Raw genomic sequence first — 27,808 nt, 5'->3', positions numbered from 1 at the left:
AGAATTCAAGTATGACGTGGTCACTTTCCCCCAGAGTTCCTGTAACTGCCACTTTATCCACTAAATCATCCCTATTGGTCAATATCAAGTCAAGGATTGCCAATCCTTGACTTGATCACCCACACATGTCAGGAATTTCTTGGAAGGGCCGCTTTTGGCTGTATTGGTCTCCCAACAGATATCAGGGTAATTGAAGTCCCCCATCACTATTACATCACACTTCCTTGAAACACTGGCAATTTGTTTCTCAAAAGTTTCGTCCTCGTCTTCTCCTTGATTGGGTGGTCGGTAGTAGACTCCGATTATCATATTCTTTTTATTCCTAGCCCCATTTATTTTAATCCAGACGCTCTCGACGGGGCTCCCAATCTCATCCACCTGTATTTCTGTGCAGGGATAGGTATTTTTAACATATAGTGCAACTCCACCTCCCTTTCTATTTCTTCTGTTCTTTTTGAACAAGTTATATCCTTCAATTGCTATATTCCAGTCATGGGAGTCATCCCACCAAGTTTCAGTTATGCCTATCAAGACATATTTGCCTTCATGCAATAAGAGTTCAAGTTCGTTCTGTTTGTTTCCCATGCTCTGGGCATTAGTACATAGACATCGAAGACCATGTGTTTTATAGTCTGGCTTTGTTCCTACATTGTTGCGGACACTATTTTGGGGCACTATTGGAGCTGTTCTCTGTACTGTGGTGCCTTGGCCTTCATCCATTCTTGCCTCGAGGTTTACATCTCCCGCCCCCGCAAGATTCAGTTTAAAGCCCTCCTGATCAAATTCCCTTCATTGTACTTCGTAATGTACTTCCTGGAAGTACAGTTCTGGGGGTGAAAGGAGACTTGTTGCCTCAAAACGCCTTCTAGCATAGTGGAGTAAATGATACACATACTGTGGTAATAAGGCGGACGGAAAGTGTTGTTGGCCACTGCCCAGCGGGGTGGGAATATAACAAAATCAGCAACGGCCACTCCAGGACGAGTTGATTTTCCAGTCAAGACGGTAAAGATAGATGGGTCCTAAAAACAAATAAAGTGACTGATTATTTAAACATGGCCAAGTGCTAACCTGAAAGTTTGCTGTATTAAAATACAGGTGCAAATTAAGGGCCTTAAATTGTAAGTTTGCATGATCCCCAGTACAGTTAACAAGCCACGATGTTTGCTGACCTCACTGTGCGTGCCGGTCCAGTTTGCTTAGTTACCCTCAACAATGCAGCAAGGGTGAGTTCTTGCTGTGGTTAACAATCTTTCCAGAATGTGTGGGTTTATTTAAGATTCTCGGTTAACCACAGCAGCAACTCACCCTCACTGGTTCAGACGAGGTGTTAAGCTGCGCCGGTGAGGGTAATTAAGGAAATTGGGCTGGTATATGTCCAGCATGCACAACTTGGTTAACTACTTGGTGATTGTGTGAACCAGCCCAGTGTTCCATTGACTTCAGTGTGAATTTCAAGCCTGAATTGAGTCTTGGCCTTCAAAACCTTTAGCTATTTTGTGTTAGAATAACTCAGTAAGCAATGGTCATTCCTGTGAGGGTGCTCCTGCCTCTAGAGTCCAATCTTGCCTTTGCTTCATAGAGCTGGCTTTTGAAAAAAGTACCAAACAAACAATCAAAGTGCCCCAAAGTGAGATTTCAAACCTACCCAGGAAGGCCCAGAACTTACCGCATGATCGAAAGCCACAGAATTTATGACCATGAAATTGCTGAGATTATACTTGTATGGTGTGTAGTTCCCATGCCAGGCCACAACGTTGAATGGAGAGCAGCTCTGTAAGATCAAGCACAGTGCATGTGTTTTATTGTTTATAGAGCTATGTGTATGAGTAACTTGTTGTTGTTGTTTATTCGTTCAGTCGCTTCCGACTCTTCGTGACTTCACGGACCAGCCCACGCCAGAGCTTTCTGTCGGCCGTTGCCACCCCTAGCTCCCCCAAGGTCAAGTCTGTCACCTCCAGAATATCATCCATCCATCTTGCCCTTGGTCGGCCCCTCTTCCTTTTGCCTTCCACTTTCCCTAGCATCAGCCTCTTCTCCGGGGTATCCTGTCTTCTCATTATGTGGCCAAAGTACTTCAGTTTTGCCTTTAATTACCTTTCTGTGAATGCTTGTTGGGAAAAGTATTTTAGTAGGTGCTGAAAGGGTTGGTCTCTGCCTCATCTGTAGTGGTGAATTCCAGGGGGTGGACACCATGACACTAAAGGCCCTATTGCAAACCATGATGGCTTGAACCTCTAAAATCTTGGGTATCACCAGGAGGTTAATTGACTCTTTGGTCACTTTTGGTTCAAACAATCACCCAAATGCCCCCCCCCCCCAGCTGTCTTGCTCACCTGGACCTGTGACAGCCAGGGACATGCAAAAATGCCACCCATCAATTTCCCACTCTCCATCCTTACATCAAGAAATAAAACCTATTGTCTTCTTTCTTCTCTTAATGTCGGACATAAAAAAATCTATTTTCTGACATCCATGAGCAAACTGTTTGTTTTGTTTTGATTACTAAATCCCAAGAGGAGGGATTAAAAACAACAATCCGTTACTTCACAAGACAGCATATTCAGAGGTAAATCTTTCAGTTATCTTTTATTCTCCTTGAAAGTGGTTCATACTCTAATTCTCCTTTCCTTTCCCCTAATATTCTACTCCATTCGAAACTCCCAAATCCCTTGGCAATTGCTGTTTATGCCTCTCCATCCACTTTTTTTTTTTAAAAAAAAAAATCCAAAACACCCTGCGCTGGTCCTACGCCCTTCCTCCTCCCAAACCCTCCCAGAACCCACCCACCCCCGCAACAGTCTGTTTCTTTTCCGTTCAAATTAACCCAGGCTGAAATTCCTTTCTCTTCCCCCTTATCCATGAGCAGCTACACGCACTAGACATGCCTCATTAAGAGCTAAAACCCTGCCACCATCCCTCTTTTGAATACACACGCACATATCTTGCTAGAAATTAAAACTCTTATTTTGAAAGCAAACAGAATTTTCTATGCATCCCATTGCATTCCATACACCTAGCTTCCCTGTTGACTTTAAATGCCCCTTATGTTTAGCCTTTTCATTGTTAATGTATGGGTCTAATTCCCCAGTTGTATGTATGTTTCAAATTCCCCTGATGTGTGGTTTTAATTCAATAATAATAATAGCAATAATAATAATTTCAAGGACCTCATTGTGGTCTCTATCTTTTCAACTTTTGGGGGTATGAGGTTTTCCTAATCATCCAGAGTTCAACACTAAAAGACCCGTCATGTACACATCCATGTATGTAATATGCACACCCATGTAAATTAAAGCATACTTCTTAACACTTCAATTTACTATTGCTTTGGTACAAGCTCTTTTGACAGGGAAAAGTCACTCCCTCTAATAGGGAGCTCGGGTGGTGAGTGCTGACAGGATCGGGGCCAAAGCAGGGCCACTGAGCAACAAGAGGGAGGTATCAACATGTTTTGGGCAATTCTGAAGCTTGCGCAGTGGAGGCTGGTGGCTCCAATTTTGGTGGGGCTGTGAATCCATTCTGGGTTTCAGTCAGAACTAGCCAGAACTCCAAAGCAGCTATCCAAGGTGGTTACTCCTATCCTCAAAATAGGTTTGGGACCTTGGATAGCTTCTTTAGAGTTACTGCAACCAAGGAGCAGAGCGGGCTCTACAGGATTGGAGAGGGCACTCAGGTGTGATCAAGTCGATGGCCCTCCGTATCTCACCATTCCACAGTGAGGCTAGGGCCTCGGCTGGATCACCAGCTCTCTTCACTGGAAAATCCCCAAGAGCATTCAGAAATCCATTGGATTCCATCAGTCTCCTGGGGTGGACCATCCGAATGGGTCCCTCACCCTTACAGGAGGGTAGTAACGCCGTGAGTTCAAATCTCACCAGGAAATGGTCCGACCATGACAATGGGGTTGCTTGGACCCCCCCAATCTTCAGACTACCCATCTCACAGCTTGGAGCAAAAACCAAATCAAGGGTATGCCCTGCTTCATGTGTTGGGCCAATGACAAACTGAGACAGCCCCATGGCTGTCATGGAGGCCATAAAGTCCCGAGCTGGAGCCCCAGAGACAGCCTCAGCATGAAAGTTGAAGTTGCCCAGAACCACCGTCCTGGGTTCCTCCAACACCACACTCGAGACCGAGCAAGAGAAGATCAACTAAAGGGGAGATGCTTGGCAATAAACTAAAGGCACGTGATTTTAAACAGGCGATGCCGTGAGCCCAAAGAATGCTTCATTCAGATAAAATGGCACCTCTTGCTATATGCAGTAATAGTAAGTTGAAATCAATAAAATCACAGGGATGTAAGGTGTGATGTTCAAAGGCAGCAATACTCACAGGGCAGTTCACTTTGTCTCTTTTTGTAGTTCATCCCCTCCCCTTAGTCGTGCTAGATTGGGCAGGATTTCCCTATAGATCTGTGAAATTGTCCAGTATCTATAGCAGCGGTCCCCAACCTTTTTGGCACCAGGGACCGGTTTCGTGGAAGACCATTTTTCCAAGGATGGGTGGGGTTGAAGGGATGGTTTTGGGAAGCCCCCCACCCCACCCCCCATTCCAGCATCCTGGCTTCACTTTGGCTGGGTGGGCCCAGCTGAAGCGAAGCCAGGACGCTGGGGCGAGCAGGCGGCTTCAGAACGGTGAGCCCGGAAGTTGCTCTCCCAGAGCGGCTTCTGGCCGGGCGCGCCATTCCGAAGCCGCCCACCCCAGCGTCCTGGCTTCACTTCGGCTGGGCAGGCGAGATGGCACCCCGTGCCCTGGTACGCTGGGGTGGGGGTGGGGGTGGTGAAAGCAGCTCACCTGAGCGGCCCAGTTCCTAACAGGCCACGGACTGTTCCTGTTACGTGGCCTAGGGGTTGGGGACCCCTGAATCTATAATATACTGTTAGCCAGCTACGCATTGTGAAAGTTTTAGCTAATTTAAAGTGACTGGTGGGTCCCAATGAGGACACAGCAACTTTGTAAGGTGCTAAAACATTGAGTGACCTTCCTCTTTGGGGCCAGGTTATTTGAAGGAACGCCTCCTCCCATATGTACCTGCCTGGGCCTTAAGATCATCTACAGGGGCCCTTCTCCGTGAGCCCCTGCCAAAGGAAGTGAGGCAGGTGGCTACTAGGAGGAGGGCTTTCTCCGCTGTGGCACCCCAGTTGTGGAATGAGCTCCCCAGAGAGGTCCGCCTGGCGCCTACACTGTACTGCTTTCGTTGCCAGCTGAAGACCTTTTTATTCTCAGTATTTTAACACTTAATTTTAACTTAAATTTAAATTTTACTGTTCTAACTCTGTATTTTAATCTTATATCAATTTTTCTGCGTGGTTTTATCCTGGTTGTGCTTTTTATACTGTATTTTGTAATTGTGCTTTTAACATGTTGGTTATTTTATTATGGTTTTAATTTTTGTGAACCACCCAGAGAGCTTCAGCTATTGGGTGGTATAAAATGTAATAAATAAATAAAAATAAATTCTATCCTCTATCCTACTCACTCCTAGCCCAATTGCAGCTTTCCATTAGGGCTGGGGTCTCACCTGCATCCCTGACAACTCATGTTTCTGATCACCTGTATTTCTGGAGCAGGTACCTAATTTTCTATGGAAAGAATAGTGATTAAGCACCTTCCTTGGGTTTCTTCATCAGCCAAGCCAGTCTAAGAGTCTCTTCAATGTTATTCCTCACCCCACTCCACCAATACTCCTGAAGGTGAGGGTTCTCCTTTCCTTTTTCTTTGGCACTTTGGTTAAAGTGGGCAGACGTAGAACTCGCATTTGCTTGTTTCCACTATGTGTTAACATTGCAGCCCCACATGGCTAATCATTGATGGCACTTTTCATTCTCTAAACTGAAAATTCTAATTTCCCAACCTGTTGTGCTGCAAAAAGTTTGCCCTGGTACTTGGTGAGAACTGTATAACCCTCTGCTATTTGACGATCTTCATACCAGGCAACTGGCACAAGGAAATCTCGTGGATTAGCCAAACCGTTGGCTCCTAGGAGAGAAAGAAACAAGTAGCAGGTCTTTGTAATCAGTGGTATACTTGAGCATTAGTGCACTTGACTTTATAACACACTGTATATTCAGATTTTGTTGTATAAAGCTCTTGCCCTGGAAACTGGGGGAACAAGAGAAAGGCTTATTTATTTATTTGCATTTATATCCTGCCTTTTTTCCTCCAAGGAACCCAAGGCGGCATACATAACCACCCAGGGAGCTTCAGCTATTGGGCGGTATAAAAACGCAATAAATAAATCAAATAAATACAATCCTCTCCATTTTTATCCTCACAACAACAACCCTGTGAAGTAGGCTGTACTGAGAGTCTGTGACTGGCCCAAAGTCACCCAGTGGGCTTCCATGGCCAAGTGGAGACTAGAACCTGGATCTCCTGGTCCCCAGTCCAACACTGACTGCTACACCATACTGGCTCCTGATCCTTCCTCCTAAACTTGTGCATGCCCACTAGAGAACTAGGCTCAGCAGTGATGAACCCAATAGCAAGCCCACTACCTCTCCCAAACTGATGTGCCCTCCTGATGTGTTGCACTTCAATTCCTGTCCACCCCACTGAGCTTAGCCAATGGTGAGGGCACCCAATTGAGAAGGCTATCCTATCATGTGATGCTGATAAGAGCCCTGCTACTATCATGGTAAGGGGTTAGAATTTTGAAAGGGCTACTTGGAGTAAGAATATGAGAATTGCCCTGGTGTGTCAGAGTTTAGCATTCAGTGTGCGGTAGCAGCAGCAGCAGCCAATCATAAACCTCTGACCATTTTTATCTTGTTTGTCTTCTACCTCTGGTATTCAGAGATAAACTGCCTCTAAACATGCAGCCTGGCTGGCATACTAATAGGTATTGATAGATTTATCCTCTATTAATTTTTGTCTAAGCTCCTTTTTAATCTTAGTGGTTAGTTACCACATGTTGTGAAAGAAAATCCTTCCATTTAATTGTGTGAAGAAACACTTTTCTTTTGCTTGTCCTGAAACTTCTGCCAGTTAGATTCATTGGGTCACGTGAGAAAATGTGAAAACATAAATACATGGTGGGAATTTAGCAGTGCCACTGCATGTGTGAATCAGTCCTTAGACAGATAGGGTCCTCCATCTTTTATTACAGTGGTCTGAAACATCGTTACTGATCTTAAACACCTTCTCCCCACTCCTACCAGCCCTGTCCCTCCACTTTGTTTCGTTGTTACTGAACATCTAGCCTGAAAAAAAACATTTCAAGAAATTCAAAGCTTGCTCACTACGTTGCAGTGTTTTAGAAAGTTCTAATAGAAACGTATTACACTGCTGTTTCTGGAAGTAATAAGAGTAGAGAATATTTACCAATAGGTCCCAAGTCAGGCAGCTCAAAATGTATGCCATATACTTCAAGGATATAGCCCCGAGTTTCCTCAAACACTTCCACACTAAAACGCATTCCTTCCTGGAGAAAGACAAAGCACATAATAATAATAATAATAATAATAATAAATAATAATAATAATAATAATAATAATAATGATGATGATGATGATGTTCAGCTCAGGATTGTTTCTCCAAACTAATAGCAGATTGGCGACCCCAATGCCAATGGATGTGTCAAATACCATTGACTTCAATGAGGACTTCCTGATAACGATGTAAAAGCATAATGTAGCTTGCCTAACCAGGACTGAACAAAGTAACTAAACCACAAACACAGTGCAGTTTGTGTGCCTTCGGATGCCAGAAAATTCTAAAAAAAAAAAAAAATAGACTTGAGATAAAATTATTGGATTCCTTCTTTTTACTGTATCATCCAAAGATAAGAATTTACAATCACAGTCTATAGAAGTTCATCACTGCAGTTTTCCCACAATGTACATCAGTGCAACTGCATAATAATTTAGTACAAAGTGGGAGAGCAACTTTTAAAGGGGGAGAACGTGCTTATTATGTCCAAGGTGAAATAAGAGCAAAATTAGTTGAAAGTAGTTTTGGCGCCATCTTGCTTCCTGTGAAACCCATAAGTAGGACATCAGTGCAATGACATCTTCTTGCTTGTGTTTTTCAGCAACTGGGGTACATAACACCTCTAGTACTCTAGTACATAGCCTCTAGTACGTAGCACCTCTAGCCTTCATGATTTTCCTTTTTTTAAAATTTATTTAAGTAGATAACCCTGATATTACATAGTAACCCTGGAGTATCGACTGCATTCTTTCCTCTCCAACAAGGGCGGTAAAAGATCAGGCTGTTTTGAGAAACTGATGGATAACAATATGGGCTGTGTTAAAGGGATGGTGTCCACTGTATGTAAGATGCTTTTGCTCTCTAACAAGAGCAAGAGCAATAGTCTTAAGCCTCAGTGAGAGGCGAATTTAAGTTCCTCTATTGACGATGTAATTTGGATTTACATGCGTGTACTTCAAAGACATATGTTATGACATTGTTGTATCTGACTCCTAGAAAATTGCCATACATTAAATCTGGTTCCTCCCCTATGTGCTGGAGGGAATGCCAAATGGTTGGCATATACCAGCAGATGTGGTGGGAATGTTCTGAGATCCAAAAATTCTGGACTGCAGTGTTTTGCCCAGATGGTAAAAGTTGAAGTACATATGGATTCAGAATTGGTTCTACTTAATTTATTTATTAAAGTGAAGCATAAGGAGCTAATTTTGCATCCTTTACTTGCTGCTAGAAAAGTAATAGCATTGGAAGGACCTTACAAATTTGAATGAGTGGTGTAAATTGGTGTGGAAGACAGCAAAAATGGAAAAAAAGTCATATAAATTACAGGTCCGGAGAGGTCAACGAAAGTATGGTTCCTTTGGCTATTTGGTTATTGTTTATTGAATATACAAATGTAGTGGAACATGGCCGGACGGTACCTGCAAGTTACAAATCATTATGGTTGTTGTAAATGATTTCATATCATTTTATTTTCAAAAGTTAAATGTGCTTCCTGAAGGATTCTGTATTTTTGTACTATGTAACTTGATTCAGGGGTTTTAGGGAAGGGAGGGAATTGTATGATTTTGTATTTTGCAAAACACATTAAAAAAATTAAAGAGTAGTGGTAAAGGAAATCAGGCCCTGAATGGTGGTAGATCTTTTTGTAAAAAATATAGTACTAATTTCACTTATATGAATCTTCTGAGGGAGATGCATTCAGGTAATCCAAAACTGAGCAAGTTGCATACTTGGCTACACAATCAAAGCATCTCCAGTGAATTTAAATAACTAGAAGTGATCAGCCTTCTTTCATAGAAAGTAGTTCTGATGGAATCCAACTCAGATGTAGATTCATTCTGGAGTGCTCATCACACACAATAAAGGGCCATAATCTCCACATATCAATTCCATTGGATTGCATGAAGGACATACCACTGTGATTTTTTTTTCTGACCCGTGCTTATGGACAGCACAGCTGCTGTGACTGCTGTATTTCAATTCTGCATTTCTATTATTGTTACTATTCTTGTAGTTATTTCCTTTTTATTGTTCACTGCTCAGATATTTTATTGGATCTAGAGTTATATAAATAAGAGAACCTCAAATAGCAAATGGTTACATAATAGGATGCTTCATGAGACTTGTAACATAGAGCTCTGATGCCATTAATATTTAGACTGTGATCAAGCGCAACAAACAAACAAAAAGGTGAACAAGAGGTGCTGTACCTGCCCCAGGGCTTACCTGAATGACGCAGATATCATTGGGCTCTACCAGCAACTTGCCAAACTCTGTCGTGATGAGCAGTTTTCCTTGCTGTGGTACTGGAGAAACACAAGTATGTTGACGGACTGAAGCATGTTCCTGTTCCCAGAGAGCATGGTTGAGGACAGGAGTGAGAAGGCTGTGGCTCTCCAGAGGTTGTTGAACTACAGTTCACATCATCCCTCACCACTGGCTATGCTGGCAGGGGTTGATGGGTATTGAATGCCAACAACATTTGGAGGGCCAGAGATTTTCCACCTCTGGTTTAGAAGATTTTCATATATTCACCTGTCTACGGTGAGATTACTTGTAATATTTTTTTATACATCCTGCACCTTTTCCTTGCTTACTAATACACATTTTTGGTTTGTCAAATAAATAAATAAATAAATTTAAGGAAGGACATCAATATCTACAAGTTGCCCTTTTAAAAGTTTGCCTTGTTAACTCAATACAAAGCTTCATCCCAACCTCCTATTTGCTATCCCTATATTTCACTTCTATGAGCAACCAACACTTCCAGACTCCACGGAAGATGAAGCTCTATGAGGACAGATCAAATGACCAAGAATGATGTCAGAAAACGTAGGATAAACCTATGAATTTTATTGGATGGAAGGGCTGTATTCAGTGGTAGATCGCAGGCTTTGCATGCAGGAAGTCCCAGGTTAGATCCCAGCATCTCCTGATAGGGCTGCAAAAACTCCTGCCTGGAATCCTGGAAAGCCACTGCCAGTCCATGTCAATAAAACTGAGCTAGATGGTTGGCAATACTGGGCCAGAATGAACAGAGGCAGCTTCCTATTGCTGAACTCAAAATGAAATGTAGACTTATCTGATGGAAATGATGGAAATTTCTTAATCCATGTAGATCCATGCTGAGATGAAGGATGAACTAATAGATTCACAGAGCCTAGATTCACATGGTCAGGGAGTATTAGACATTGCTGTAAGTGGAGCTGGGATGTGAAATAGACTTAGAGAGTTGTGTTTGGAAGGACTCAGGTCAGATTGGCCAATCAGCAATGATTTGTTGAGCAGTTTGGCTTTCTCACTAGAATTTTCTGAACAATGCTAACAAACTGTTCCTGACATTGCCAGGAGACATTTTGCATACTATCTGTTTGTGACTTACTATAGTTCGGATATCATAGATAATTAATATTATTCATACAACACCGCACAATGTACATAGATTAATGTAAAAGAAGGCATAGGAAGGTAAGTTACAAGTAGATGTACAGGACAGAAAATTGGAATGGATGGTGTTAGGCTACCCTATTTTTATTATCTAATATTACTCTTTACATGTAATAAGACTCCAAAACCCTTTCAGTCAATGCTGTATTAACATTTCAATTTTAAATAAAACAGAAGTAAAAGACAGGCAACTCACCAATCAGAAAATCCCCATCGGAATTGTAAAAGCATCTGTAGAGGAAAAAGAACAAGTGGTGCCTACAACATTTTGGATATCTACCATAGAACCTTGGTTCTAAACTCAGGCTTTGGATGAAGGTCCACTTGATTTCAATTAAACTTATTTTTAAGCATGTCTGCTAAGAAAGTTCCAAATTACTAAAACAGACATATGTAGAAATGAATACCTCTGGAATCAGAGTGATGATTCCCCATGTCATGTTTTTAGGGTCAGAGGGGCGCACTGAGCACACCTGCATGAGAGCAAGCAGTATTCCAGCAAGTGAGGCTGAGTCTTCCAACTATGGTGTTCATATAGTCAGCATAACTGGTTCTTCCTATTGCATGCTGGCAGCAAGCTCACAGGTCAAGAGTAGATCTATATATATAAAACGCTTAGGTATGTTTCTGTAAAGGCTGCAGCTGATACAGGTTGCTAAGCAACAGTAGCAACGTGTAACGTCAGCTGATACAGGTTGCTAAGCCCTTCGCCCGACTCCTCCGGGCTTTCCAAGGTAATCCTACCCCCTTTCTGCCTCTTCGCTCCCCCCCCCCACCGAAAGGGGCAGCGCCACGATCCGGAGCATGAGCGAGGCATGGCCGGGGCCCTTGGCGGCCGAGTGGGAGATTGCTCACCTGCTGCGAGCCCAGGCCCCAGCTTAATCTCATGCGAGCTGGGCGGGTGGCCCAAGGCTGACAGGAACCCCGGGGAGAGGGGGACACCTGCTCCCCCTCCCCTCGACCTCCCTGCCCTCCAGGTCTGCCAGACGGCGCTGTATCGGCGGCCTCCAAACAACCCGTGCCCCCCTCCAGCCCTTCTGACTCTCAGCCGCTTAATGTCTCCACAACTGGGCTGAAGTGAGTCATGACTCACTCGAGTCCCTTTCATTTCAGTGGGTCTACTCTAAGTAGAACTTAGATTGGATTTTGCCCAGGGACTGCATCATGAACGCGCATATATATATATATATATATATATATATATATATATGCAACAGTAACAAAATATATTAAATATATTCCAATATTAAACATTTAAAATGACAGTTTTAAAAGTCCTTGGCACAGACAGAGGTCCCAATTATTTGCCAAAGGCCTGCGAGAAAAAGTGTTTGCCAGTCTAGCTTCCCTGGGAAGAGAGTTCCAGAGCAGCCACTAAGAAGGCCCTCTCCTGTGTTCCCACTGAGAGAAGGGCCTCCCCTGAAGATCTTAAAGCACGGGCAGGCTTGTAAGGGAGAATACGATCTTTCAGATAACTTGGACCCGAGCCATATAGGGCTTTATAGGTCATAACCAGCACTTTGAATTGTGCCCGGAAACAGACTGGAAGCCAGTGGAGCTGTTTTAACAGGGGAGTTGTATGCTCCCTGTAACTAACCCCGGACAACACTCTGGCTGCAGCTCTTTGAACCAGCTGAATAGGAGGAGCAATGATCCTGGCTATGACCTAATGTTATCCTGCATTCGTACCTGCTTCCCAGTAGAGTCATCATAATCCCACGTCTAGATTTTCTTTCTCTGCAACATGTGAGCTGCTGAGGAAAAATCTCTTCCATTCATTTTTATTTATTTATTTATTTCCCTGTGGTTTATTTTCCTGAAACAAGCCACCTTGAGAACCCATGGGTTGTTGTTGGGTTGTTCAAGGTTGTTAACAAGACATACTGCATGGTTAATGAGCAATCCTGCGAAAAATGCACTGTGTTCAGACATCACAATCACCCACCCTGCGGAAAAAGCATTGCTTTCAGACAACATGATAACCCACAATAATCCACACTGGGCGGGTTAGTGTGTTGTGTGAACCCAGATCTCTCTCCATGGCATACTAGGCCTGGAGGAACAATAAGAGGAAAGTATCCTTGCAAATATCTGAGGGGCTTCTGTCTTGGACGTAGGCCACAGCTGGAGAGAAAGCGACTCAGGGCAGCCGCTTTTGTGGCTGGAGCTCTGACAGGCTCTTGAAGCTGATTCTGAGGAGAAGCAGCCTGAGACTGGACAACCTGCCTCAGGAGATTTTGGCAGGAGAGCGAAAGAAAGGAGCTGAAATGTTTAGAGTAATATAGGGCTGTTGCTCTCTGCTTCTCCCCTACTATCTGACAAATAAGACAAGCATTTACACTCTTACTGGTTTAACTCCTATACTTAAAAATAAATATCTAGGTGCAGTTGGAAACAGTGCTACGCTATAACAAAAATTGCCCGTATTAGTCAACCTGACCCTCTCTTTTAGCTCCCACCTCTAGCAGCCACTTTGCTGATATCCTCGCTAATTTCCACAGACACTTATTCCCTTTCATCAGCTCTTGCGAGGAGGCCTGATAGTTTCTGATCATCTGTCTTATTGATTCAGAATCTCACAACCCACATGAAATATTAATCCTAGCATTGAGCAAAAGTCCACAGAAGTCATGCTTTACCCTCTCCCAAATGGATTATTTCAGGTCCTTTTTAAAAGCCTCTGAGGACTTGTCAGTTATTCATTAGTCCCTGTCCCAGAGAAGACTCTACTCTGTGCTCATAGTGTTAAAAAGTGGGGCATAAGTCTCTCAGTTTCTCTTTTCCTGAAGCCTGGATGAAACAAATCCTCTTCGAAAGCAAAATGCTATACCTTGCTTTCCCCCTCTTCCTGGTTATACTAACTGCTATCCAATGATGATGGCCAATTTGAGGGCCATCTTTTTACAAGAGTGTTTAAGGCATCTAGGGGTGGGGTGGGGTGGGGTGGGGGGCTTGAACAGATTTAGTGATTGCCAGAAAAAGTCTATTGAGGTTTTCATGAGATTTCGGGAGAGGCTGAAGATAGGGAAATTGTCTTTCTGCTCCATATTTTTGTGACATATGGACATCCTCAAGCCACTTCAGTGACACTTAAAACACTTATGTATGAAATAGGTGAGAGAGAAGGGAGAGGAGAGAAATAAAGGGATGGACAATCAAGGCATCTCTTTCATCTCCTAATAAACTGCAGCATAAATTGCAGCTATATTTGGTATTAGTCAGGGCTGTATGTGGAATCCTTGAGAAATACACATGTAACTCACACACCTGTTGTTCATGGAGGTGTTGCAGATGAAGACGTGGATTGCAAGCCCTTCCTGAGACCTGGGTTCACCAGCCCCACACAAAGTGAACAGTCCCTATGGAAAGAAACATCCACCATTAGAATAGATAGCAGGTGCCTTCCAGAGGAGGACCTTTGCTTAGTCTCATCCCATCAGTAAAATTCTCTCACCACTAGAGAAGCACTTCATTGGGGTTATTTTCAATTAAAACTCAAAAGCTGTTTTTTTAAACCCCCACTCATTTTGAACATAGGGGTAATGTGATCATGTTCAGTGTCTCTAGGATCATTACAACAATGGAAGTGATGCACACTATCAGCTCAGTGAAGAGCCAGGGGAACACCAATGGATTTTTAAATTATTTTTCTGAGGAATAAAAAGCTATACATTGCAGAATTTCTCAGAAACCTAAAAAGTGGGGTGGGATAGGGGCTAGTGGATCTCATCACTCTTCCAAGGCTGGCTGTTTCATACCATTATTTTCCTACATGGTTACATTCCACTGAATTAAACAGCCATCTGATACCTCTTCCATTTGACACCAGTCTAGATTCGTGGGATATTTTTCTCTTTATCTCTGCCTGTCTACTTTTTCTCTGGATGGATAGAAGGTGTGCTTTAGAATCATAGAATAGCAGAGTTGGAAGGGGCCTACAAGGCCATCGAGTCCAACCCCCTGCTCAATGCAGGAATCCACCCTAAAGCATCCCTGACAGATTTTCATATGTAAAATTTATTTACATATGAAAATTTGAGGCAAATCATCATACCTCAGGTTCCTTAATTTCAAGCTGTACAGCCCCATTCCTTATCACAACAATCTAGTCAGAAACTCTTCAATGCTTCTGTTTCTTAACTTACAGTTACAAAGTCCAGCTTTCTCTGAGAAGTTGTTGGGATCTCAAAAGGTTTCCATCTCAGCTAGAATGAAACGAAGATTATTGTAAAAAACCAACTCTGCCATCTTCAAAACAGCAAAACCTCTTTTATACCTCAGTCCATATCCGGGAAGATTCATTGGCATATAAGATGCAGGGATCAGGTGTCTTGCAACCTCAGCATGTAAGATACAGGGATAGGTGTGATACATTGTAAGTCTCTCATCCTAACCTGACAGTATAAATTCTAGTTTGGGGTGTTCTCAAGTAAGACATCTTCAGTGGGCTTGTTGTGTTTTCACCCCCATTTGCCTTCCTTCTCCTGAAACTAATCTGCCACCCAGAGGAACAAGGCAGGAGAATGAACAGGCAGTTTCTTTTAGGGCTGTGCTCCACTTCAGTTCGTAGAAGCGACAGCAGAGCGGCCTGATTCGCCTCCAACAAAGGTGGAGACGGGTCGGGTTGGGAGAGCTGCGGATCGAGATGAAGCAGATCAAGACAAAGTGGATCCTTTGCCTCGATCCGGAGCTCTGAAAAAAGGTAAGTGGGGGGGGAGGGGGCTTACCTGGCACCAGCGGCAGAGCCAGGTAAGGGGGCGGGGGGAGGGGGGCTTACCTGCCTCTGTTGCGGTCTGGTGGTGGCTTCAACTGAGGCCCAGGCCTCAAACTGGAAGACCAGGCTGCAGCCGTGCGGCAGCAGATGGTGGAGCCAGGTAAGGGGGGAGGGGGACTTATTCACCCCCCATTTTGTCCCCCATTCCCCACTTACCTGCCGTCTGCTGTGGAGGCAAGTAAGTGGGGAAGGGGGGCAAAATGGTGGGCGAATCACGAACCGACCTTTCGAATCTTGCTCCGGGATCTGGTCCGGAGCGGGTCGGGGGATGGTCGGATTGGCACGAACTGGTTCGGGCCCAATCCGAAAGTTCTGGATCGGGCCTCGAAGCGGTTCAAGGGGCTGGTGCACAGCCCTAATTTCTTCTCTTTGCTCCTATCACTAATTGGTCACCCCTCTGGTACAAAGAGTGAGTTGGCAGCAACACTGAGGAGCAGCTGCAAGAGCTGACTCCTGTGGGGAGGGTGTCTACATGAAAACAGAATGAGAATTGTGTTGGGGTATAATCTGGATTTTCATGAAAGTGGTTTTGGTCCATCAGCAACACACAAAAACAAGAAAAATGGAGTAAACAGTACCGAGACACCCATTCGTTAGAGGTCACACTGTTGTTAAAATCACCTTGCTTTGGGGTAGTGTGGACAGAGTCTCTAGAAGAAGTCAATGTCATCAGCTCCATTGATGCTGTTCAGCCAATGTGAGAGATGGCTCCCATCCCTCTCATGCACACTTGCACAGGGAAGTTCAACGGAAGAGATCAGTAATATGAGAAGACAGGGGGTGCTGAGGTTCCTCAGGGAGAGAAAGGGATGGAATTGTCTCCCTCTGCTAGGCTCTGGAGACCACAGTGGGGGCTGGGGCTGCTGCTGCTGCTGCTGCCGCCTCCACCTCCACTTCCCCTACCAGAACGCATCCTCCTCCTCCTCCTCTCCACAAACACACAAGAAAATCACAAACATGGGGGACTATTCTGAAGGGGAGACATGAATGAATCAGCGGCTGCTATCTGTGTCTGGAAAAAGCTCCCTTGCTGTACTGGCTGCTCTTTTTCCACTTCTGGGTATTCCTTAGTTGTAGGCTTAAGATAACTCATGGGGGGGGGGGCACTCAAAGGCCGTTCAAGCCTTTGCCAAGCGTTCAGGAGGCTGCACAAGCCTCCACAGTGCTCTGAAAAACACCCTTCCAGAGGCTCCAGAAAGCGTGCTTTGACTCCCCGAGGGCTTCCACACACAGTCTTCGGGGCACCCCGAAAGCGCTTCAGGGCGTCCCGAAATTCCTAGTGTAGCTACCTGGTCAGAAGAGACAGAGGAAGAGGCGGCGGCAGCGAAAAGTTCCCAGGGCTCGGCGGCTTCCTTGCTGCCGAGCCCAACTCCCCGCAGTCTTCCTCCTGCTGCCGGTGAAAGAGCCACCCGGGTTGGAGAGCTCGGCGGAAGAGCCCGCCTTCTTCCGCCAAGCTCTCCAACCCGGGTGGCTCTTTCGCCAGCAGCAGGAGGCTGGCGGGGAGTTGGGCTCGGCAGCAAGGAAGCCGCCGAGCCCTGGGACTGCCGCCTCTTCCTCCGTCTCTTCTGACCAGGTAGCTACACTAGGAGTTTTGGGGCACCCTGAAGTGCTTTCGGGGTGCCCTGAAGACTGTGTGTGGAAGCCCTCCCCCTCTATGCCAATTGGGACCTTAAAGGCCTTAAATGCAAGTTTAAGAGGGTCTTTAAGGCCCCAATTGGCGACGGTGGGGGTGGGGATGGGGAGAAAGGCAATTTCCCCAAGGCTGGGGAAACAGCGTATTTTCTCCCTCCACTCTAATGGTAGCCGCTGGGGAAATTGTGTACTGATGGCGGCTTGCAATTCTTTCCCTGCAGACAGGATTTGAATTCCTGTCTCCCAGGCCTCTAGCATGTTAAGATGGTGATCATCTATGCAAAGCATTGGCCTTCCCAACAGCCGCATGGGACTTCAACATGATCATTCTTTCCTGTGCCTCAGATATCATTACCTGATTGGGTTCAGGTGCAGTTTCATCCCAGTTATGTGTCAGATGACCCTGATCCACAGGCTGAAAGGGCTTATGACAAACAGAAGGCAGAATTCTATACAGCCAGCTAGAGAGGATACAAATGCAGAGTTGAGATGGAAATGATCTTTGTTGGCTTTTTGAAGTCTACATGTCCAGCAACTTTCCCAGAGTAGACAAAAGGAAAAATACGACATTGCCTCATAAGGGCCCCATTCAGACAACACGCTAAAACATGCTGCTTAACCACAAAATGCATTTCATTAACCGTTTTGTGGTTAAGCTGCATGGTTTAATGTGTTGTCTGAACGGGGCCCCTGTGCCACCATTGGTAAATCTAGTCCTGGATTGGCTCCTTTGGCTAGCAGTAGCTCTCCAAGGTCCCTTCAGCAATAGCGTCCAGTTGCCTTTAAGGGGCAGTGGCAACAAATCTAGGTTGATATGCAAGGGACAAGCCATTCATGGAGCTGTTCTCAGTTCCTAAGGATTATGTAACTCCAAAATTTGAGCAATGCACCTACCAACCCAAGTCTTACTGAGGGCAAATGGAAACTGAGATTGAGCCAATGGGCCTCAACAAGGACTTTTGCCTGTCTCTTTACACTCTAGCAGTAAACGTGTAGTGGCTTTCCCACATCAGTCTCTCTTCCCACCCACCCCAATACATTAATACAACACATGCAAACTTGTTATTCATTTTGTTGTCAGGTTTCTTCCCTCAGAGTAGAATGTCCATTGTGGCCAGGACACATTTTTGCCACACTCAACCCAAAATAGATTGCTGCTGATGGTTCTTTCCTCACTGAACAGGAGCTTGAACGTGCGCTGTTGTTCATTTATAAAGTGCCTAAAATTTAAAAACAGTGTCTACAGCACTTGAAAAAGAAAGAAATATTATTGTTCTTGGAGACCAGGAAATTCAAAAAGAACATAAAACAGCTCCTGAAGACGGAGGTAATCCTTCTGAAATGCGTAGAGCATAATAAATTTATTTCTGCCCTGAGCACCGGAGTTTGCCTCCTCCTTTGCCATCCGTCTATGGTGCCTTTTCCCTCCACATTTCTGCCACATGACTCTGCCAGAGGTTAAGCAAGCACTTCACTGGATTATCCTTCTCTCCCTCAAGGTAGTGACTTTTAAGTACTGTTCATCAGATACAGACAACTTTGGGGGTCTTCCACTGCGTTTTCTGCCTTCAACTTGCCCAGTTTCTTCACATTTCTTTATGACAGCTTGAACACCACATCTTGAAAATCTGGTTAGGCGGGCTATTGCTCACTGAGAATTGCCTTGTTGATGGAAAAATATCATTTTATGTCTGTCAAACTGTTAGCTTAGCCATTTCCAAACCTCTCCTCGGGGCCATTCCCAACCATTCCATATCCTGTATTTGTTAAATTCTACCATAGCACACCTGATTCAGCTAATCAATACCTCATTAAGTTGAATCAGGTGTGCTGCTGGTGGTATTTATCAAATCCAGGGCATGGAATGAAACTACGTGGAATGGCCGGGGTGCCTCGAGGGGAGCTTTGGTAATCAAATCTCTGTTCTTCCAGCTATCTCACAAGATATCAATAACTATTACTGTTGATTTGTATTTATTCTAATGTTATATAGTACTTTTGGAAACAAAGATGTAATCCCCAAATGGATAACTTTAAACATAATTTTCTTGGCTGGCCCTTAAGTCTTTTGCACAGTACTGTATGTTATGAACTAGAAAGTATCTTGAGAAGGAGATGCTGGCTGAGAAATTCCTATTCAAATTGCTTTTATTACTTTGTCAATGACTTTCTAAACCATTCTTAAACCATTCGATGCTTTATTGGTCGCTTTCATATGCCATTTTCCGACTACAATATTATAATATTATCTCCAACAGGAAGATCATTTTCTTTTCAATTATTGTATATCAATAAATTAATTTGTTTCAATTAAATTTTTGATTCAGTGGTTTTTTACATTGGTCATGCTTTACTCTCTGATCCATGGGTGTACATTTGAACCTGAATTGGACCACTGAATTAACACTGCAACCCCCAAATCTCCCTACATGCCCTCACTTGTAACTGATTTCCCCAGATCCATGCATACCTTCTTCTGTTTGTGGATCGTGGGCAGGTGAATGCTGATCCTGAGAGCTGCTCAGCATACAGACCATATGGGCAGATCTGAGGGTTATTCTAAATCAAAAATAGATCACAATTTATAAGAATGATGTTTTCTTCTTAATGTATAAAATACATCAGGGAACATTGATCATGCTGCTTGGATGAACTCATCCTTTGATTGGCTGCACTTTGGTTTGTTAACCATGGATTGTTTGTGAGCATGCCGTAATGTACTGGCTTCCACCCACTTATGCTTTACTGAACAGGATTGGATGTCATGTTCTCCATGACATCCAAACATGGAACTCTTGGTTGCTGAGAGAGAAACAACCACGAGTTTTAACCCATCATTTGTTCTTGTAAAAACTCTGGATTATTTCTCCCTAAATAACCCAGAGTTCTGGGTTCTGTCATAGGGAACAATCTAGGGTTCCTGGGTTGCTTAGTAAAGCAGAAGCGGAGGAGTGGGGAGGAGTCAGCAAGTTTGCTTGTTCGCACCTATTCACAAGCGGCCCTTGGCGAACAAAGCATGAATTGTTTAATTGTGTAGATCAGGTTGTTGTCTTACAATTTCATTGCATAAGTGGGTGCCAAATACTTCCTGAGAGCAGCCATATATATGCTACAATGTCCTTTGTAAATACATGTTTTTGTACCCAGAGACCGAAAGTGGTGCAGCAAGGACTGGGTTCACATGACATACCAACCAACAAGGTGTTGTCTGGAACAACCCACAGTGAATTAGCGTGTCACCAAAATTCGGATATCTTTCTGCAGGGTGGGTTGTTGTTTTTTTGAAACAATGCACCCTGATAACCCATGGGCTGTTCTGGGGATTGTTTTACCCATGGGTTGGCATGTCATCCAAACCTGGACATGCCAAACCATCGAGGGGAAAGGGCGTTGGGCAGCAAGCTGCTCAGCAAGAGTGTCAGAAATCCTGCCGCTCTTCCCAAGTGCAGCCACGATCAATGTTCACAGCTGATCCACTGCATGTGTCCCTTGCCAGTTAAAGCCCCTACAGCTGGGCGCAAACAGCACTTAATAGGGGCTGTCACTGGCCCTTTTCAGCCCACCAATGGACTGTCCCCAATCCAATTGCATTGTTCCTCCTTTTTTTTTTTTTTTTGCAGGAAAACGGGGCCAGGAATTTCTCCCTGCATTTTCCCTCCCCTGTGCAATGTACACTAATGTCCCCTTTAAAAATAAATAAATAAATATAAAACAGAACCAGTAATTCACAGTTGCACAAATGCACAGCTGTGGCTTTCCAAAATATAGAGGATTACTTTGTTTGGGACCTTGCATGTTTGAGCTGTCAAACATACAAGGTAAAAGGTAAGGCTACACTTTACAGAGGCTGGTTTGGATGTTATGAGTTTGGTGTCAGTCTAAATTACCCCTGGGGTCCTTTACAACTCAGTGTATCTGAGTAAAAGAGACTGAGGATCCCCCATCCCCACCTACTCCCACACATACTGTAATTCTTGAATGGGTTACCTTTTTGTTCTACAAGGCCTGAGGGCTAAGAGGAAATGAATCTGGGGGAAAGGTGAGAGATTGGCTTTTGTCTGGCAGAAGGAGATCCTTGGGCAGCTGAGAAGAAGCAGGGTTTGCTTGGAGTTGTGTTGTGGTTGTAGGCCTTGATCCTGAGTGCAGTGTAAATAAACCCTTATAAAAGACTCCAGTACCCTCCTTCTAGGAAACTGAAGCCCCTGCAAGTTCACCTCTCCCAGAACTAGAGTGCGGAAGCATCACAGGAAGCCTTTGATAGTGTGTAGATCACCCCCTTAGGAGGGTTATCCCCAGGGTTCAAATGTTTACCTGGTCCCTTGGGTGTGCCCTGCTAAGAATCCCTTGTCCAAGTCCCCAGAAACTGCTTTTCAGGATGTCTGACATGCCACCCCATGTTCTGCTCCCAAACTTAGTTACTGCAGTTGGGAATGAAAAACAGGTTAGTGTGCACTTTTCTATGGAAACTGTTGCTGTTGACTTCCTGACTGTTAGAGCAGTGCGACAATGGAATCAGCTACCTAGGGAGGTTGTGGGCTCTCCCACACTAGAGGCATTCAAGAGGCAGCTGGACAACCATCTGTCAGGGATGCTTTAGGGTGGATTCCTGCATTGAGCAGGGGGTTGGACTCGATGGCCTTGTAGGCCCCTTCCAACTCTGCTATTCTATGATTCTATGATTCTATGACTCAGGGAGGGCTGAACTACAAGGAGGGGATCCCAAGAGTTGGGACAACGCTTTCACCCAGGGTTTCAAGTCTTGGCCCAACCATTGCAGGTGCCCCTTCTTGTTCACCGCACCCTAAATCATCAGCACTCCCTTTTCATATAAAAGTGAACTGCCCAGAGAGCTTCAGCTATTGGGCGGTATGGAAATGCAATAAATAAATAAATAAATAAATAAATGCTACCCCTTTTCTCTTAGCTACAGCTATGTTTCACAGCTCACAACCATGGCTAAGAGAAAAGGGGCGTTCAAACATACAAGTGCCCAGCTAAGTCAGGCCTCTATATTTCAGAGAGCCACCATTACACAACTGCAAATAATGTTTTATCATTATTTTTAAAGGGAGGCATTTGCACACATTCCACGGGGCCAGGAAAATGCAAACAAAGGGAAAGATTTTTCTTCTTATTTCATGATTGGGATCACAATCAGAGCAGGGATGGAGGACTTGATGGCAGACAAGATGGGTTCTGCTGCCAAGTACCCTGGGATGCCAGGCAGAGCTGGTTGGAGAAATGAAGGGGAAGGAGCAGGAAACACGCCGTGACAACCCAGCTTGTCTCTCTGGTGCAAAACCATGCACAGCGCATAGCTTTTCATGGATGGTGGGTTGGTGTGTCATGCAAATGCACCCGTTACGTACCATGTACATTATGTACATTAAAACTCTGACTTTTTATTTGTTCAAAGAAAGCAGTTCTGGGCGGGGAGAATTTGAAATGGAAAATTTTTAGGGGAGCTTTCTTTACCTATAGCTTCTTCGTTCTAAATTGCCTCTCAAAGCAATTTACCCACTCAGGGTAAAAAAATAAATAAATGCATATTTGCAAAGTAAATGTATGAACTGGTCTTCTGTGTAGTGCTGGAAATTATCGTGGAGGATTAGAGGTCGTTTCAGACAAGGGGCTCCTAGCACCAACAGTGCAGCTATTCTGGCTTTTCATTCTTAACAGATTTTTTGAGGTAAGAAAAAAAGAGGGGGGTATTGGGGAAACATGAGAGGCCTACGAATTGGACAACATCATCTGGACCTGTAGTAAAACTCCATGAATGATGCAGTGCAGCTGCATAATAAAAGCCTCATCAAGAAGCACCCCAGGTCTCCTGGGATGACTGATGCCTAGCAATGTGAATGATACCTTCCTTGCTATCCAAATGGCACAAATACCTGTCCTTCTGGTAAGGCTCCAGGGCAGCGTGGATCTTCAGAGCAGAACTCGTTACCAAATCCTGACATGTACTATAAAACAAAAGGACATCTCACACAAACTAATATTTAAAGAGATGCTACTTTTGACTTCAGTAGACTGTACAATATGGGTGTCATGCTTTACATGTGCCACTGGCCTGCACAACATGTGACCCACCTATAAAAGATCAGGACTGCTGCTGACCCAGAGATGGCCCCAATCCTGCCAGTGTTTTCAAACTGAGGTTCTACACCCCATAGAGGATCCAAACTTCACACCAAGGTAGCAGCAACTGCAGCTTAAATCCATCAGTCACTGGAAGGGGGAACCAGCCCTAGATCTAACCATGCAGCATGGATAAGCAGCCTGAAATGTGGGAGAGGGTTTATTGAGTTCAGAACCAAAACCCAAATGAAGAAAGATTTCTTTAGAATAAAAAAACAACTGGTGGATAATGGATAAAAAACAGAGATTAGACAAGCAGCATATAAAAGCAAATAAAATTATAATTTATAGCTAGTCTATGCATTTGGCATTCTAAGAGGTATCTAGCTTTCTGTATCAGGAAAGCATGTGAAAGATGTCCAAAAGCTGTCAGTTTTAAATAGGGTCTTATTTGATTGGTCAGCAATCGGAACTAAGAAGGCAGGGGACAAAATGAGGCATCTCATCAATGGGTGTGGATGTTCTCAGGGTCAGATGGGCTGGGGCGTGATTTTTGGAGCAGAGTTTTGATATCTGAACCTGGACATGCATGTCAAGCAATATACATTTTGCATAGGGGTGTGCACGGACCCCCCGCTCCGCTTCTCTTCCAGATCCGCGATTTGCAGATCGGGCCGCTTCGCTCCACCCCTGCTCCGTCTATGTCTGCTCCGCTCCGCTGCAGAAACCTCAAGTTGGGCACCATGACACCTCATGGACGTATACACACGCACGCCAAGTTTCAAGCCAATCCCATCATTCCCTGATTTTTGGGGAATTTTTGAAAATCGGGCACCCCATTCACACCCCTTTCGATAGCTCCGTCAATTTGCACGTTAGAAACCTCAAACTCGGCACCATGATAGCTTATCCAGGGATACACATGCACGCCAAGACTCAAGGCAATCCCATCATCCCCTGATTTTTGGCAGGGCTCTAACTTTTAACGCACCACCCATAACCCCAATTCACACCCCTTTCGATAGCTCTGTCAATTTGCATGTCAGAAACCTCACCTTCAGTCCCATGACAGCTTATCCATGTGTCCACATGGATGCCAAGTTTCAAGCCAATCCCATCATCCCCTGATTTTTGGGGAATTTTTGAAAATTGGGCACCCCATTTACACCCCTTTTGATAGCTCCATCAATTTGCACGTTAGAAACCTCACACTCAGCACCATGATAGCTTATCCAGGGATACACATGCACGCCAAGACTCAAGGCAATCCCATCATCCCCTGATTTTTGGCGGGGCTCTAACCTTTTAACTCACCCCAAATCAAGTCCCATTTTACAACTATGTCAATTTGCATGTCAGAAACCTCACCTTCAGTACCATGACAGCTAACCCATGTGTCCATATGGATGCCAAGTTTCAAGCCAATCCCATCATCCCCTGATTTTTGGGGAATTTTTGAAAATCGGGCACCCCATTCACACCCCTTTCGATAGCTCTGTCAATTTGCATGTTAGAAACTTCAAACTTGGCACCATGATAGCTTATCCAGGGATACACATGCACGCCAAGACTCAAGGCAATCCCATCATCTCCTGATTTTTGGCGGCGCTCTAACCTTTTAACTCACCTCAAATCAAGTCCCATTTTACAACTATGTCAATTTACATGTCAGAAACCTCACCTTCAGTCCCATGACAGCTTACCCATGTGTCCACATGGATGCCAAGTTTCAAGCCAATCCCATCATCCCCGGATTTTTGGGGAATTTATGAAAGTCGGACACCCCAGTATCTGCAGACAGCTCAATGGGCCCATTTCAAAGGAAATCCCAACATGCCATGAATTGGGGAGTAGAGATAAACCTAAATATGAATCTTCTTCCACACTTGAAAAATTGATTTGGAACTTGAGCACAGGAAGTCAAAGCAAGACACACAAAAAACATCCCTGCAAGGTGGGCAGGGGAGGAGGGAGGGAAGGCAGGCAGGCAGCAGACATTTCTGGGGACACAAGGAAGTGAGCCAAGGATAGTTTCAAAGCCAGTAATGCATATAAAATGGAATAAATAAATAAATAAATAAATAAACAAAGGGGGGGGGTGGAATTAAAAGCAGCAATGTTGCTGAATAAACAACAAGAAGATTTTTTTTAAAAAAAGGCTATATCTGTCTTTTACCAGTAAGAGGGGAGTGGACTTGCCCAAGAGGAGGGGGAATCATCTGCCAATTTGACTGGTCCTGTCTAGGTACAAGTCTTTAAGAAGCAAACGATCACTTCAACTCATGATAGGCATTCTCTGATTTACCTTTGGAGGGCTCTGATGGCCCTCCAAGGACAGGAGAGTGCACAGGGCACGTCCATGCCCTAGGGGAGCTCATCCCCTTGCACCACATCTATTCAGTTGTTCCCTAAAGTTAGGGTGGGTAGCAGTGCTGTGCTTTTTCTATCTCTTATTATTGGCTTAGTATATGATTTCAGGTTGTGTTTGTGCATTTGGTGGGGCTACTGTTTTAAAAAACACTGGGAAAAGTCCATTCAGACTAAGAAAGAGAAGTTCCCAGAATCCCAAGTTACCCGTTTTGCCTATCCCCGCCTCCAACTTTGGGATCATGTGATCATGACTGGGAGTTGACTCTGCCCCTCAGCCCTTCGAAAAAGGTATTTTCCCACTGTTTTACCCAATTTTCCCAAAAATTCTAGCAAGCGAACCGCAGCACGCAGAGAGCTGAGAGTAGGCTCAAAATGACCCTCAGCCACGACTCTCTAAGCACAAGAAGTTTCAGAAAGATAGCTTAAAAAACAACACAGTTATCCCCTATTCTTTTCCTCAATGCAATCCTATGGTCGAAACTTTTCAAAATGGCGATCAGATCGGTCCGCGAAAAGAGAAGTGCTCCGCGTATGGGTGCTTCTCTTCGCCGTGCTTCTACAGGTCCCCGGTCCGCTTCTACTCCGCCTCTGGGCAAGGCGGAGCAGGCCAATTCGCTTCTGATTCTCCGCTTCTAATCGGAGCGGAGCACATCCCTAATTTTGCACATTGGGCATAAGCGGTTGGGGCCCTCCTATGATCAAAGAAGCAAAGGTGAGAATTAGAAGAGGTCTACATCTCTTCCAAGTTGACAGAATGATTAAAGAAATGTTCATGATTAGGGAAAGTCAGAAGTGAAAAGAGTATGAAAGACCATTCTTAAAGACAAAGGTTCATATTGAGCATTTTTCTCCCTGTTAATAGTCATGTAATATGGCCTGACCCTAGACCACCATTCCTGGCTTGTGACCTGCATTCATCTTGGTTGGTCACAAGCTATGCAAGGCCTGCCATGAAGGGAAGCAAGTGTGGCATGTGAACATGTTTCTGTATTGCTTATTTTTGGGATTGTTGGTGGCTGACAAGTGTCATTGTTAGACTGGATGTATGTCATGTGTAGTAACACTAGGCCAAGTGAGTAAAAGGAACAAGATTCCTCTCAGTAACTGCTGGCATAATTGCTGTTCTGCATTGTCATGTGCTGCTAATATGAGGGAGGGAGAGAAACTGTATGGTCTTGCAAGAGTTGCTTTGATGCTGTGTGTCAGTACAATTGTACGCAGCAAGCCAGGATGATCAGGGGTCTGGAAACAAAGCCCTATGAAGAGAGACTGAAACAATTGGGCATGTTTAACCTGGAGAAGAGAAGATTGAGGGGAGACATGAGAGCACTCTTCAAATACTTAAAAGGTTGTCGCACACAGGAGGGCCAGGATCTCTTCTTGATCATCCCAGAGTGCAGGACACGGAATAACAGGCTGAAGTTACAGGAAGCCCGATTCCAGCTGGACATCAGGAAAAACGTCCTGACTGTTAGAGTAGTACAACAATGGAACCAGTTACCTAGGGAGGTTGTGGGCTCTCCCACACTAGAAGCATTCAAGAGGCAGCTGGACAGCCATCTGTCAGGTATGCTTTAGGGTGGATTCCTGCATTGAGCAGGAGGTTGGACTCGATGGCCTTATAGGCCCCTTCTAACTCTACTATTCTATGATTCTATGATCAGGGGCCAGAAAGAGGTTGAAAGAACTGGACATGTTTAGCCCTGTAGTCCCAGAGCCAGGCACGATTTATTTACCCCAGCAAGTGCAAAAGCTTAGTGAATATTTTTTGTTTATATATGATCTAAGTGTCTCATTACAGGAAGCTAAATTCCAGCTGGACATCAGAAAAAACTTCTGATAATGCTAATATTTCTTGATGACTGTGGATGACCCCTTGTAGGGGCAGGGATTGAGAGGAAAGCTTGGCCAATTACTATTTTTTCATATACAGTTTTGTACTCTGGAAAAGAGAACTGATGACACTGTTATGTTTCTTTCTGGGGACCTGATGATTTGCTACTTTGTACAAGTGCTTTGTTACTGCTTTCACGCCACTTGTATTTATTTCTGGAGAGTTAATGCAAG

The 27,808-nt window shown here is 44.4% G+C and overlaps 1 protein-coding gene across 1 annotated transcript in view; it reads right to left on the bottom strand.

Annotated features, from left to right (window-relative positions):
- Positions 1–27,808, bottom strand: part of HGD (homogentisate 1,2-dioxygenase) — a 36,150-nt gene that overhangs the window by 7,563 nt on the left and 779 nt on the right. Inside the window, exons 2-12 of the mRNA XM_063128866.1 lie at positions 23,185–23,256; positions 19,761–19,849; positions 17,646–17,751; positions 15,030–15,089; positions 14,152–14,243; positions 11,081–11,115; positions 9,664–9,743; positions 7,327–7,426; positions 5,858–5,982; positions 1,670–1,774; positions 896–1,022 (exon numbers count right to left, since the gene is read on the bottom strand). Coding sequence (XP_062984936.1) covers positions 896–1,022; positions 1,670–1,774; positions 5,858–5,982; positions 7,327–7,426; positions 9,664–9,743; positions 11,081–11,115; positions 14,152–14,243; positions 15,030–15,089; positions 17,646–17,751; positions 19,761–19,849; positions 23,185–23,256 — 991 coding nt within the window. The remainder of the gene's footprint in view (positions 1–895; positions 1,023–1,669; positions 1,775–5,857; positions 5,983–7,326; positions 7,427–9,663; positions 9,744–11,080; positions 11,116–14,151; positions 14,244–15,029; positions 15,090–17,645; positions 17,752–19,760; positions 19,850–23,184; positions 23,257–27,808) is intronic.

Source organism: Elgaria multicarinata, chromosome 6 (assembly GCF_023053635.1).
Source record: "Elgaria multicarinata webbii isolate HBS135686 ecotype San Diego chromosome 6, rElgMul1.1.pri, whole genome shotgun sequence".
Lineage (NCBI taxonomy): Eukaryota > Metazoa > Chordata > Lepidosauria > Squamata > Anguidae > Elgaria > Elgaria multicarinata.
The sequence above is the reverse complement of the archived record's forward strand: the minus strand, read 5'-3'. Positions and strand labels throughout refer to the sequence as shown.